Below are 15,312 nucleotides of genomic sequence, written 5' to 3' on the forward strand. Positions count from 1 at the left end.
GTGAACAATGCGTGTGGTGATTAAACATAAGACTCTGTTAATTTTCTTGAATTATTACTAGGCAGTTATCTCTATGTTGCTCTGGGTTTAGCATGTGATTATTTTCATAATGTTTGAATTTGGGAAAAATGTTTGAATCGGTATTTTTCCTAACGATTTGAATTAGTGTTTTTTTTTTTTTTAGAAATTGAATTTTTTATGTATTTTTTAAAATTATTATTCTCAATTATAAAGTTAAAATCAAGATGAATCAAAATATATGTTAAATAAAATGATAGCCAAATATGCCCTTATATAGACAAGCCTCCACCTAATTTTTCCTCCAAAATTGGGTTGACTATTTGTTTCAATAGTCAACCTAAAAGAGGATACTCAGACGGATAAAAATTAAAAATTTTGGGTACCAAGTCTGATGACTTGAAAACCTGAGGTACTAAAATTAAAGAAAAAAGGGGATATACTTTGGGTACAAAAATCGAAATTATCCCATAGAATATACATTGTATTGATACATCATGTTTCATACTTGTTGGTATTTTATTTGATTTTGTTTTATATTTTAATATTTTGCACCTTAAAAATCAAACTCACAGAGGACATATGCAAGAAGAACTCTGGGGAAGGTCACTTATGAAAAAAAAAAAAGAACAATTAGTTGTAAGACTGCATTTGAAAATGTGAAAATATACTTCCCTAAAGAAGTTTTAGAATTAGACTTACTTGGCATATGAAATTCTCCATTATACAAGTGGACCTGTATAATAATAATAATAATGCTCTTATTAAAACAAACCTACGTTTGTATTATAAATAAACATCCCATGCATGTCACATACAATATAACTAATTGTAAAGAGTTATTATTATATACATAACGCAGTGCTGCTAACTGCTAAGCATTAAACATAATATAAGGCAGGAAATCTCCCTTGGTTGGAAATTAATTATACTTTAAGCAATGGTGGTGAAGAACGTGGGACATATGAATGCTGCTGGAGATGATGAAACCAGCTACGCCAACAACTGGACCTATATAATAATCATAATGCTATTAAATTTGAGAAGATCACTTAAGTTTATCAATCGCAGCATCTCCAAAATCATGATCCTGATTTTAAAATCTTTACCAAATCGGCTGTATCTCCAGCTACCATACTCCAATTTCTATGCACCTTCCTCCAGACACACACCATTGCATAAAAACCACAACTTCGTGCACTTAAAATACATTGAAAAACGCCATGGCTACCACCATACTCGAAACATGCCGAGTTCCAGCTCCACCAGGCGCCGCCGCTGACCTATCGCTGCCTCTTACATTCTTCGACCTCCCTTGGCTGCATTTCCATCCAATCCGTCGCCTTCTCTTTTATGACTACCCTTGTTCTAAGCCTTATTTCTTGGAGACCGTGGCTCCAAAACTCAAAGAATCTCTATCCCTCACTCTCAGGCACTACCTCCCCCTAGCGGGCGATTTGATCTTCCCTCTCAACTCGGAGAAAAAGCCTGAAATCCAATACGTGGCCGGGGAGTCGGCAGTTTCACTGACAGTCGCCGAGTCTGCTAGTGATTTCGACCATCTTACTGGAAACCATGCGCGAGATGCTGATCAGTTCTATGAGTTTGTGCCCGAGATAGATCCTGTAACAGATGAATCCGAGTACCAAAGGGTCCCTGTTGTGGCCCTGAAAGTGACTTTGTTTCCGGGTCGTGGTATATGTGTTCGGTTCGCCAATCTTCACTGTCTTGGCGATGCAAGTTCGGTTGTAGGCTTTATTAAAGCATGGGCTTCAATCAGCAAACTCGGGGGGGATGAGGAGGAGTTTCTGACCAAACACGCTGAATCTTTGCCAATTCTAGACAGATCTGTCATTAACGACCCGCTTGGAATTGATACCATCTTCTGGAAAGTAATAAGAGACGTTCCTTTGAAATCATCGTCTTTTCCATTACCCACCAACCGGGTCCGGGCGACATATATTCTCCGTCAGGCAGATATAGAAAAGCTCAAGGATTTGGTCTTGGCGAAGAAACCCGGTCTACTTCAAGTCTCTTCTTTCGTCGTCACAGCGTCTTATGTTTGGACTTGTTTTGTCAAATCCGAGGAGCAAGTGGATGATGATGATGTGCTGCAAGTCTTCATTTTCGCGGCGGATATACGGGCACGGATTGATCCGCCAGTTCCCGCCAGTTACTTCGGCAACTGCTTGGCTTACGGGTTGGCGAAAATCGAGCATAAACAGCTTGTGGGGGGAGAAGGGTTTGTGATTGCTGCAGAGGCTATTGCTGACCAAATCAAGAATAGGTTGAACAACAAGGACCAAGTGTTGAAAGGTGCTGAGAATTGGCTGTCAGAGACTAAGGAAATGACAGCCATAAGAGCATTTGGGGTGTCTGGATCCCCGAAATTCGACTTGTGCAGTGCGGATTTTGGATGGGGAAGGGCAAGAAAGCTGGAAACGGTGTCCATTGATGGAGAGAAGCATTCCATGTCTTTGTGCAAGTCAAGGGATTCAGAGGGAGGATTGGAGGTTGGCATATCTTTGCCAAAGGCAAGAATGGACGCTTTTGCAGCTATCTTCGAAGAGGGGCTAAGGTTTTGATAGTGTATGTTACTTGTTCTGGATAATTATCGTCATCTACTCAGCTTTGATGAGGTTTGGTAAATTAGACTTAGACGTGTAATTACACCACCCTCAGGAGAGGGGAGTGTAATTATCACTTGAATTAATGGAAGGCTAAATTGTTGTTTGAAAAAAATTATAAATATCTCTTTAATATTTAATAAAATTATATAATTCTTTGATAGAGTCTGAAATTGTGAACTTTGTTGTTGTATTTTTTATTTTTCTTAAAAAAATTAAAAAATTATAAAAAAATCAGATGAGGTTGATGAAAAGATTTATTCTCTTAGTTCATAAAAAATTATTGTTTAAAAAAAAATAAAATTATAATTCATTGTTCGTATGAACATTAAGTTTTAGATGAAAAATGCTAATGTTAACAAAAGTTTACATCAATTTTCAATTTTATCTCAAATTTTAACATTCCCCTATAATATTTTTATCAAATGACTTTAATTTGACACCAACAGTTATTACAATTATACTCTTTTCACTTTATATATATATTACATTAACATCCTTATAAGTAAAACAAATGGTATAGTTAAATATTGAATAAAAGATAAAATTAAAATTTTATGAATATTTTTGTTAACGTCAATATTTTTTATGAAAATTTTAGTGAAAGAGGGTTATGTGTAACCTGTAAATTTAGGAGGAACTACAAAAAAAAAAAAAAAATCGCGACAAAAAAATTTAGTGATAATTTTAATACTGTCGCTAAATATATATAATTGGTGACAAATTATTACTTAATCACAATAATAAACTTTAAAGTTTTAATAATAATGATTATTTTGTAAAAATTGTAATTAGTAAGAATTAGTAACAAAATATTTATCATTAAATTGTCAGAATATACAATTAATGACACATGTATAGTGATAATACTTAGTGACAATAATTAGTTATTATTGCTATATTTATGGTATCACTATAGATGTATAACTAATTATTTATAGTGACAACATCAGTCTTTATATACAATATTTATCACTAATAATTATATATAATGATAAAATTAAAATGATTGTCACTCAATATATATTTTCTGTGACAACTTTAGATTTTGTACTTGATTTTTTGTCACTAATATTATTTTTTTTTTTTTCGCTGACGAGATGTAAGTATAATTTTAATTTTTTTTAAAAAAAAATCAAATTTCGTATTTTAAAGAGATCTGAGTTTCCATTCATTTTCACATAAGTCATTGACAATTTTCGAGGTTTGGGGTACATAGCTGTGTAGCTGATGCTTTAAGTTAATTCAATATATAAGTTGTCAGTTTATTAATTGAACTCCACCATCGTCACTAGTCATTCTGCAGTTCACACATGATCATGCATGCATGCTTTCATGCTTATTTATTATTTGAAATAAGACTTAAAGTATTTCGAAAGCTTCTGCATAATGTAGACCGTCTCCGAACGAAGACTTATATATATATAATAATGCAGTGCTGAACTCTGCTAAGAATATGCATAATTCAGTAAACATTTTAATAAAGGAAAAAATGCAAGCAATCCTCCTTGATATCGTAATGAGCAAATTATCCTCTTAAGAAAAAATAAATAGTGATTTTTCTTTTTTTGTACTTTTTGAAATATAAAAATTTACCTTCCTATGTTTTTTTTAAATGAAGCAATTTACCTCCCTGTATAAGGAGGTAACTTGCTTCATTTTAAAAAGTGCAGAGGAATAAATTGATATATTTTTTTCATAGAGGGTAATATGCTCATTTTCAATATGACACTAGAGTAAATTGCTATTTACCCTTTTAATAAATATAGGGACATAAAATTACTATTTTTTTCACAAGTAATTTGGTCATTTGTAATACTACAGTGGGTTGTTTGCATTTTTCCCACAAAAAATTAAAAATTTGCTTGGGAATTGATATGTGATCTTTACATGCGCCCTAAATTCTATAGTCATATTGCAATTTTCTGCTACTTTTTTCCGTGATGTGGCAATTTTTTAAAATTGTCAGACTTGCTTGTCAAATTAAATTTTAGTAGGAATAAAATTATCATCCGTTAATATAGTTATCGGATTAAAAATACAAATTTTTCTCTTATTGCAAGACGTTTTAAGAAAATTATAATTTCAATCAATCACGTTCTAAATTAACAGACATGATTTCAAAATTTTAGATTCCTGAAGGACTAGATCGTCACAATAAAGAGAATATATATATATATATATATATATATATATATACATGGCAAGAACAAGTCCTATTCGAAATCAATTAGATTTTACAAACATAAATGATATTGGGATATTACATACATCCTATGAGAAATCTTCATAACTTAAGAATAGGATTTTGTTGGGTGTTAACCAAATGATGGGTTTAAAACCCTTATACAAATATGATTATAAATTAACGAATAAATAATGAATAAAGAGTAAATGAACATATATGATTATACAAAATGAAAGCAGTAGATCTCAGATAGGATTTGGCTTAGGAGCCAGATCCGACAAGGAGGAGGCCCAAACACTACCACTGGTCGGCAACCCCTCACGATTGCTAAAACCCACAGCCACCAAGGCGAGACCACAAAGATCTACTAAAACCACTTAGGTTTCTCACTTATAACTATAAAGAAGCACTCAAAAACACTGAGATACTTCCACTTAGAAAATCTCACAAAGAACTTAATTCATAAAAAAAGGATAAAGACAATTTCTGTTCGATCTATTCTTCCTCTCTGCCAGAAAAACTAACAGCCTTAAATAAATAGAAGGACATTTTTAAGTTGGTGAGAGAGGGAGACGACGGAGCAAGAACCTGAGAAGAGGAAAGAGGGAAGAGGGAAGAAGACGAGGAGACAGAAGAGCGAAATGAGAGAGAAGGGAACAAAAATTCGAGAAATTAGGGTTAGGGCAAAATTAAATATGTAAGTAGAAGTGGTTGGATCAGGTAATGGGTGTGGGTTGAGACATGGAGATGGGCTTAGACAAATCAAGTTTGTATCTAAGAAATTTCTCAAGTAAAAACAACTTACTGAGTAAAAAGATTTCAGTATGAAGTTCTTCAAGTTTATTCCAAAAATTTTTTGCAAAATTTTATTTTCCTACTTTTCTTAATATTGTATCAGAAAGATTTAAGATTATAGAGGAATAAGCATACTAATCATTTTCTAATCTTTTTTCTTTAGAAACATTTTGAAGATATCTACCATCAATTGCTTTAAAAATTTTCTATTGAATCAAGATACCTTTCATTTTTTATTGCCATATAAAAAAATAATCAGAAACTAACAAAATATTATCAAAAAAATATTAATCATAGAACACAAAATAATCAACAAATTTATAACAGAAACTAACAGAGTATACTAATAACAACTTATCAATAGTTTAAGAGAATCTTGGCTAAAACCTTAATCCTGGTACCCGTCAGCCTCTGGGGCTCGACCAGGTGAAGGATTTAGCAAGGGGTTTGGTCTAGGTTTTAGGAATAATCTCAAAGTAGTAATAGAATAAACACTTAGCAAATCTAATTATAAATATCAAAAAGCACTTGAGCAGAAGGATTTCAAGCACCACAAAGCAATTCAAAACAGATCCCAAAAAAAAAAAAATCAATGCTCAAAGCAGTAGAGCAGATAAGCAGTAGATTTATGCACTAAGCACTATCAGGATATTATTGCACATAGCAAAAAATTACAGAGCTCAAAAATATCAGATATCTAACACTAAGTTATTTTTCACTGAGCGATTTATAGCACAAAGAAATTTTCACACAAAGCAGAATTCAATATATATCGTAGTACATAATTTTCAGAAAAAAATATATTGCAGAAAAATTTTCAAAAAAAATATCACCAGATAACACACAGTAGAAATATCCACATTGCCCAAAAAATATCAGATTTTCCAGAGAGTTTTACTAAGCTATTTTTTCCTTAGCACAGAAAATATTTTGCAGCAATAATAATAATAAAAGAAATAAAGATCGTACCAGCGTTGGAGACAGAACCCGAAGGCTCTAATACCACTGTTGGTGTTAACTACCGGTAGTGAACCCAAAATAAATCCTATTAAACTATTACAGAGATGATGATGGGTTCGAAAATCCTTAAACAAATATAATTATAAATTAGTGAATAAATAAAGAATACATGAAAAGATATGATTATACAAAATATGAAAGCAGTAGATCACAGTAGGATTTGGCTTAAGAGCCAAATCTGGCAAGTAGGAGGCCCAAACACCTCCACTGGCCGGCAACCCCTCACGGTTGCTAAAACCCACAACCACCAAGGCTAGACCACAAAGACCCACTAAAACCACTTACGCTTCTCACTTAGAACCACAAAGATTACTCAGAAACACTGGAATCTTTCTTCAGAAAATTTCACAAAGAACTTAGTTCACAAAGAAAGGGGGAAGACAATTTCTATTTTGTTTATTCTTCCTCTTTGCCAGAAAACCTTGCAGCCTTTAATAAATAGGACGGCATTTAAATTGGTGAGCGAGGGAGATGACGAAGCAAGAATCCGATAAGAGGGAAGAAGGAAGAACATGAGGAGACAGAAGAGTCAAATGAGAGAGAAGGGAAAAAATGTTGGAGAAATTAGGGTTAGGGCAAAATTACATATTTAAATACAAGTAGCCGGGTCGGGTAATGGGTGTGGACCAGATTTCGGTATATATATAACACCCAATCTTGAGATTTTCTGTACAATAAGCAAATATATATATATATATATATATATATATATTTATATTTGTTCTTGAAGAAAGTAAGAAGCTTCAGAAATGGTGGTGAAGAACGTCATGAACATGAATCCAGGAGATGGCGCAACTAGCTATGCCAACAATTCTGGCCTTCAAGTTCTCTCTCTCTCTCTCGTTCTTGATACATGCATGGCTTAGTTGTGTGTGTGTGTGTATATATATATATATATTTTTATGTGGGATATTTGATTTATTGCAGAAAGCAGTGATGTCAGAAGCATTGCCTTTGGTAGATGAGACATTGGAAGCAATGTTTTCTGCTGAAAATGGCTTCCATGCTAAGTGCTTGAAGTTGGTGGATTTGGGCTGTTCATCAGGGCCCAACACTCTTTTCATCATCTCCTATATCCTGAATGCAATTGAAGACTTGTGCAGTAAGAGAAATAACAGTACTGATCATCATCACTTACCTGATTTTGAGGTGTTTTTGAATGATCTTCCTGACAATGACTTCAACAACCTCTTCAAGTTGATTAGGGGTGAGGCGATTGGTAAGAACAAGAAAAGACGGTGTTTTTTGTATGGCTTGCCTGGATCTTTCTACGACAGGCTGTTTTCTGAAAACAACCTTCACTTTGCTTATTCATCCTACAGTCTTCACTGGCTTTCTCAGGTATTAAGATCTTAATCATTTTATTTTAAGAAAAACTGCAACTTCAATCCGTACTTATAGGAGAGTGACAAATTTAATCTTGTTGGAATAATTATTTCTCAATTAAGCTCCATAATATTTAAAAAAAATGGACACAGGAAGAACAAAGTCTGAGGAAAAATTGAAAACTGTCATTGGGATTTGGGATGTGATCCTTACATGTGCCCCAAATCCTAAATCATAATGCAATCTTCTAAGACTTTTGTCCTTGTTGTCATGCTTAATTGTCAACTTAAATTCCACTAGAATTAAAATTATCATCCGTTACTATAATTATGAGACTAAATTTACAAATTTTCTCATATTGTAAGACGTTTTAGGAACATTATAATTTCACCCTATCGGGCATGCACCAATATATCTAAATTAACATATATGGGTTTAAAATTATAGACTCCTGAAGGACTGGAACGTAACAATAAAGAGAATATATACATGGCAAGAACAAGTCCTCCAGAGGTATTTAAAGCATATGCGAAGCAATACGAAAGAGACTTCTCCACATTTTTGAGGTTGAGAGGTGAAGAAATGATAATTGGTGGACGTATGGTTTTGACATTTATCGGCAGAAGTGTTGAAGATCTCTCTTGCAAAGATCATTTCGCCCAATTCACTTTGCTTTCACAAACACTTCTTGATATGGTGATTGAGCTATGTACATATATATATATAATTTACTCGATATATTGGTTAACTTAACTTTTTATCTCAGGGACTTGTGAAGATGGACGATTTGTACTCACTCAATGTACCTATCTACATGTCCTGTGAAGAAGAAGTGAAGACATTGATACAAAATGAAGGATCCTTCAATTTGGACAAGATGCACGTTTTCCCTGTCCGTTGGGATGCCCAAGACAACATACTCAACTATGAAAATAATATTGTTTTCGATAAACAAAGGAGTGGGAAATTGGTGGCAAATTGTGGTAGAGCTTTAATGGAACCAATGCTGACTGCTCATTTTGAGAGCTCCATTGTTGATGAACTGTTTGGAAGATATGCAGAGAAAATGGGAGAGCATTTGTCCGAACACAAATATTCATCATATTACACAATACTCATTTCCTTATCTAGGAAATGAAAGTAACGTGACTTATTAGGTTGCCAGAAAATGATTTGAATTTTGGGCTATATAGATATTGTATTAATGATCTGAAGAAAATAATGGTGTCCCATATTCTTGTGGACAATAATTGGAGTATGGGAAATTTGCCTTGGCAAAAGAATTTTTATCAGTTAGATTTACAACATCTATGTACACGAGACAATTGAATCAATTGAACTGTTTGATCTCATATATATACTTAATCCATGTTTACTAGGTTGATTAAAGATAAACTCGTATAGGATCTAATTTAGATAAGATATGGTATTAATAGAGCCAGGGATTCCAGTAAAATATTGAATTACTAATATTCCTGATACACAATTATTCCATTTACAAATATGTATAACATGACTGATAATCAGGTATTTTTGCTTTATTGCCCCTCAAAAAGGACAAAACCTCAAGTCCTTATGGGCTATGAAGATTTAACATTTTCCTACCTCACCCGCCTTCTTTCCTATAAAGAAATTCTTATCTCCCTTCAAAAATTTCTTCAAGCAGTGCATCGGCTGTGGATCTTTCAATGCCGTGTAAAAGGGCTTTTGAATAAGGGACGTCGTAGTTCGCTGGCAACAGTGTACTTCAAGACTGAGGGCCATTGGCGTTTTTGAAGTTAAAATTCTCATTGCAGTAATGTGTATTCATTCTCACCCATTATTTTAATTATTTGGTTTTCTTATTCTTGAACATCTGAATTCCCCAGGCATATACACCCTTCATTTGCACTTCCATTGGATAATTTTTTGGAATTGGTTTTTTTGGAATTCGTAATCTCGTAGATATGTATTATTTATAAGGATTAAAGATAATTTTAGTTTCCTTACTTCAGGAAATTTTCATTTTAGTTTCGTAACTTACTAGGGTTCCATTTTAGTCTTCTATAACTTAAAAAAACTCAATTTTGGTACATATTTGGTCGTAAATTTGCCTCAGTCATTGAAAAAGTCATATGGCCTTCACGTGACTTTTTAAATTGGGGGTTTCGTTTTTATAAGTTTAAAAAGTCACATATAACGGATTAAAGGTAATTTTAGTCCCTTAACTTCTAGTTATTCTCATTTTAGTCCCGTAACTTACTAGGGTTCTATTTTAGTCCTCTATAACTCAAAAAAGCTCAATTTTGGTACACATTTGGTAGTAAATTTTGCCTCAGTCATCGGAAAAAGTCACATGGCCTTCATATGACTTTTTAAATTGGGGGTTTCATTTTTATTGATTTAAAAAGTCACATGGCCTAACGGATTAAAGGCAATTAGAATCCCCTAACTTCTAACAATTCTCATTTTAGTCCCGTAACTTACTAGGGTTCCATTTTCGTCCTCTATAACTTAAAAAAACTCAATTTTGGTACACATTTTTATTTTCACGTCGTCGCCACGTGAGCTTTTTATGCCAATAAAAAACGAAACCCCCAATTTAAAAAGTCGTGTAAAGGTCATGTGACTTTTTCCAGTGATTGAGGCAAATTTCCAACCAAATGTGTACCAAAATTGAACTTTTTTAAGTTATAGAGGACTAAAATGAAACCCTAGTAAATTATGAGACTAAAATGATAATTGCTTGAAGTCAGGGGACTAAAATTACCTTTAATCCTATTTATAACTAATTAGCCCTCTTTATTTCATTTCGATATCTGATACGTTCCACACTTTACTATGTTGTGATTAGTTACATTAACATTGGACTAGAAAATGGAATCTGCTGCATCATAGTTGTAATTTTACTTGTACATCATCTATCATTGGCTATGAGGATACACCAGAGTACTTCTACTTTAGCTGCAACAATAGTTAACTGTCCTACGAATATACATTCTGATCCTATCCGACAATGTCATCCCAAGTCTTAGTTGTCCTTCGAACAGTTACTTATTGCAATATAAGCTAGGAGAATTGATTAAACGATCGATATCTGCTAGCTTTCTGGGCGATTTAGAGCTAATTCCAATCATCTTGGAAATTTTTGTTCGAAATACTTGACCACAAACCTCTATACCACCACTTTTTCACTAGTATTCATCCCCTATATAATGGGCTTACTATTAATTCTTTTGGACTGTCTACTTCCATATAAATCTGTCTTTTTATGCAAAAATTAATACGACGTCTAATCTTCTCCTAGTTATGCAACAGAAATAATAGTTCAATCGATGACGGTGATCTTGGCAATAGTAGTGCTGGTGTCTTGGCAATAGTAGTGCTAGTCACAGCCATTGGAGCAGTAGATCAAATTATAGGCAACCGTTTTCCTCTTCCGACTCCGACATTCTTCGTATACGCATGTATGAACGGGAGGTACTTGTTCATAGATCATGGACGAGTGCGATCCCTGGTAGGCATTTCCGTGGCTATCCAGGTAATGTGGTGGGTTAATTTAATTGATTATGCCATATTCAATGAATATGTCCACAGATCTTACTATAACAGATTGTATTGTAAAAGTTATATTTAGTATGAATTAGTGATAAAATATTGTCCATTAAATTATCACAATTAGTGATACATAATCATAGTAACAATTTAGTGACAATAAGTAAGTATTGTCATTATATTATGTCGTTGCTAAGTTGTCACTAATTATCTATAGTGACAATACCCGTCTTTATATACAATTCTTGTCACTTATAATTATATAGTGACAAAATTAAAATTGTCATCACACAATTTACATTTTTTGTGATAATTTTAGAATTTTACTTGATTTTTAATCACTAATATTATATTTTTTTTTTGTGGTGATGGGATGCAAGTGTGATTTTAATTTTTTTTTAAAAAAAATCTAATTTATTTTAGAGAGAATTTGAGTTTAGTTTACCCTATAAATGAATATTCCATGCATTTTCACATAAGTCATTTACAAGTTTCGAGATTTGGGGTAGCTGTCCAAGCTGATGCTTTAAGTTATTTAAATAAACAAGTTGTCAGTTTATTAGGTGAACTCCACCATCATCACTAGTCATTCTGCAGTTCAGACATGATCATCCTTTAATGTTTGTTATTTGAAATAAGACTTAAAGTATTTCGGAAGCTTCTGCGTAATGTACACCGTTGCCGAACGAAGACATATATATATATATATATAACGCAGTGCTGTGTCTGCTAAGCATATCGCATAATTCAGTAAACATTGAGAAATGGTGGTGAAGAACGTGGGGCATATGAATGCTGGAGATGACGAATCCAGCTACGCCAACAATTCTGCCCTTCAAGTTCTCTCTCTCTCTCTCTCCCTCTCTCTCTCTCTCTCCCTCTCTCCCCCTCTCTCCCTCTCCCCCCCCCCCCTCTCTCTCTCTCTCTCTCTCTATATATATATATATATATATATATATTCTGTAGCCATTCAACTGATTTGCTGTCTTATTGCAGAAAGGTGTGATATTAAGAACATTGCCTGTTTTAGATGACACCCTCAGAGATATGTTTGCTGCTGCTGAAAGCTGCTTCCCAAAATGCTGGAGGATGGTAGATTTGGGCTGTTCATCAGGGCCCAACTCTGTTTTTGTCATCTCCCACATCCTGGATACAGTTGAACAGTTGTGCAGTAAGAAAAATTTTACTGGATCGGACAACTCACCTGTATTTGAGGTGCTTTTGAATGATCTTCCAGACAATGACTTTAACAACCTCTTCAAGTTGATTCGTGGTCAGGCGATTGGTAAGAATAAGAAGGGACGGTGTTTTTTGTATGGCTTGCCTGGATCTTTTTACGACAGGCTGTTTCCCAGCAACAGCCTTCACTTTGCTTATTCATCCTACAGTCTTCACTGGCTTTCTCAGGTATTAAGATCTTAATCATCTTATTATAGGAAATTTGTAATTTCAATCCGTAATTGTAGGAGGGTGATAATTTTAATCTTGTTGGAATAATTATTTGTCAATTAAGCTCCAAAATATTTTTAAAAAAATTGACACATTAAGAACAAAGTGTGCGGAAAAATTGAAAAATGTCATTGGGATTTGGGATGTGATCCTTACATGTGTCCTAAATCCTAAAGTCATAATGCAATCTTCTAAAACTTTTGTCCTTGACATGACAATTTTTTAAAATTGTCGTGCTTAATTGTCAAATCAGTTTTCACTATAATTAAAATTATCACCCGTTACTACAATTATGAGATCATATTTACAATTTTTTCTTTTATTGCAAGACGTTTTAAGAATATTATAATTTCACCATGCACCATATATCTAAATTAACATATATGGATTGAAAATTATAGATTCCTGAAGGACTGGAGCGTAACAATAAAGAGAATATATACATGGCAAGAACAAGTCCTCCAGAGGTATTTGAAGCTTATGCGAAGCAATACCAAAGAGACTTCTCCACGTTTTTGAGGTTGAGGAGTGAAGAAATGATAGCTGGTGGACGTATGGTTTTGACATTTATCGGCAGAAGTGTTGAAGATCCCTCTTGCAAAGATCATTCCGCCCATTACACTTTGCTTTCACAAGTACTTCTGGATATGGTGGCTGAGGTATAAATACATACATATATATACATATAGAAAAATTTACAACTTGCTTGCATGAGATTTAATTCGACATAATTATAGTATCCCCTATTGTTTGAAAGATTGTTAATATTCCTCCTAATTTTGACGATCGTTTGACAACTACTCACTTTTTGTACTGAACTGATCAATATATTCTTGTGGGCTACAACTTATAATTTTATTTATTATTAAAATTATTTTAAAATTTTATGGATAATTTGATTTTTTTTTTTTTACATTTTTAATCTTTCATCCATTTTGCCTGATTTTTTTTTATCTTTTCCAGCAAAAAGAAAAAAAATTACTGCAAGGAAAAAATAGGTAATTCTAAGCCTACATCCAAGGATTACATGATTTTAACAAACATTAGGAAGTATTGATAAATTTTAAATAATGAGGGATATTCATAATTATGTCAAATTTCAAGAGAACTTGTTGTAATTTACTCTATATATATGTATATAACTATATAATAGTTCTACGTACTAACTTCAAAAAAGATCCACTATAAGAAAATTGCTCAATATATAGCTACAAAATATTTGATGCTAAAATCAACATCGAGCTAATTAGCAAATAAAATTTTAGTTGTTATTATGCATCATTTGATATATATTTTAAATAATTAATTATTAAATTCATTAGTAAGTAAATTCTCATTGCTAAAGTATTAACAAAAAAAATTAATTACTAATTAGCTCGACATTGATTTTTCTAATGTTTTTTAACTATTGAGCCATTCGTTATAATGATTGCTAACCTAATATATTGGTTAACTTTATCTCAGGGACAAGTGAAGATGGACGATCTGTACTCTTTCAATGTGCCTATCTACATGCCCTATGAAGAAGAAGTGAAGACAGTGATACAAAATGAAGGATCCTTCAACTTGGACAAGATGCACGTTTTTCCTGTCCGTTGGGATGCCCAAGACAACATACTCAACTATGAAAATAATATAATTTTCGATAAACATAGGAGTGCGAAATTAGCGGCAAATTGTGTTAGAGCTTTCATGGAACCAATGGTGGCTGCCCATTTCGGAAGCTCCATTGTTGATGACCTATTTGGAAGATATGCAGAGAAAATGGGAGAGCATTTGTCTGAACACAAATATTCATCATACTACACTATACTCATTTCCTTATCTAGGAAATGAAAGTAACATGACTTATTAGGTTGCCAGAAAATGATTTGAATTTTGGGCTATATAGATATTGTATTAATGATCTGAAGAAAATAATGGTGTCCCATATTCTTGTGGACAATAATTGGAGTATGGGAAATTTGCCTTGGCAAAAGAATTTTTATCAGTTAGATTTACAACATCTATGTACACGAGACAATTGAATCAATTGAACTTTTTGATCTCATATATATACTTAGTCCATGTTTACTAGGTTGATTAAAGATAAACTCGTATAGGATCTAATTTAGATAAGATATGGTATTAATAGAGCGAGGAATACTTCATTCCGGCGGAGTTGGTCATGACACGGACAACTGCTACAATTTGAAACATCGGGTCCAGGACCTCATTGATCAAAAGCTCCTGATATTCTAGTAAAATATTGAATTACTAATATTCCTGATACACAATTATTCCATTTACAAATATGTATAACATGACTGATAATCAGGTATTTTTACTTTATTGCCCCTCAAAAAAGGACAAAAC

At 33.2% G+C, this 15,312-nt stretch overlaps 3 protein-coding genes across 3 annotated transcripts; all 3 read left to right on the plus strand.

The window, feature by feature from the left end:
• The first annotated feature begins 975 nt into the window (after positions 1–975).
• LOC105173411 (malonyl-coenzyme:anthocyanin 5-O-glucoside-6'''-O-malonyltransferase-like) lies at positions 976–2,930 on the plus strand. The gene has a single exon (XM_011095135.3). The coding sequence runs from the start codon at positions 1,242–1,244 to the stop codon at positions 2,601–2,603; it is 1,362 nt and encodes a 453-aa protein (XP_011093437.1). The 5' UTR covers positions 976–1,241; the 3' UTR covers positions 2,604–2,930.
• A 4,467-nt stretch (positions 2,931–7,397) lies between these two features.
• On the plus strand, positions 7,398–9,112 carry LOC105173412 (benzoate carboxyl methyltransferase-like). The gene is made up of 4 exons (XM_011095136.1): positions 7,398–7,472; positions 7,576–7,989; positions 8,422–8,667; positions 8,729–9,112. The coding sequence occupies exons 1-4, from the start codon at positions 7,398–7,400 to the stop codon at positions 9,110–9,112; spliced, it is 1,119 nt and encodes a 372-aa protein (XP_011093438.1).
• A 3,145-nt stretch (positions 9,113–12,257) lies between these two features.
• LOC105173413 (benzoate carboxyl methyltransferase-like) lies at positions 12,258–14,977 on the plus strand. Its single transcript, XM_011095137.3, has 4 exons — positions 12,258–12,347; positions 12,505–12,915; positions 13,359–13,616; positions 14,422–14,977. Exons 1-4 carry the CDS (start codon positions 12,273–12,275, stop codon positions 14,791–14,793), a joined length of 1,116 nt encoding a protein of 371 aa, XP_011093439.1. The 5' UTR covers positions 12,258–12,272; the 3' UTR covers positions 14,794–14,977.
• Positions 14,978–15,312: the final 335 nt, after the last annotated feature.

Source organism: Sesamum indicum, linkage group LG11 (genome assembly GCF_026168435.1).
Source record: "Sesamum indicum cultivar Baizhima isolate 11 linkage group LG11, ASM2616843v1, whole genome shotgun sequence".
Classification (NCBI taxonomy): Eukaryota; Viridiplantae; Streptophyta; class Magnoliopsida; order Lamiales; family Pedaliaceae; genus Sesamum; species Sesamum indicum.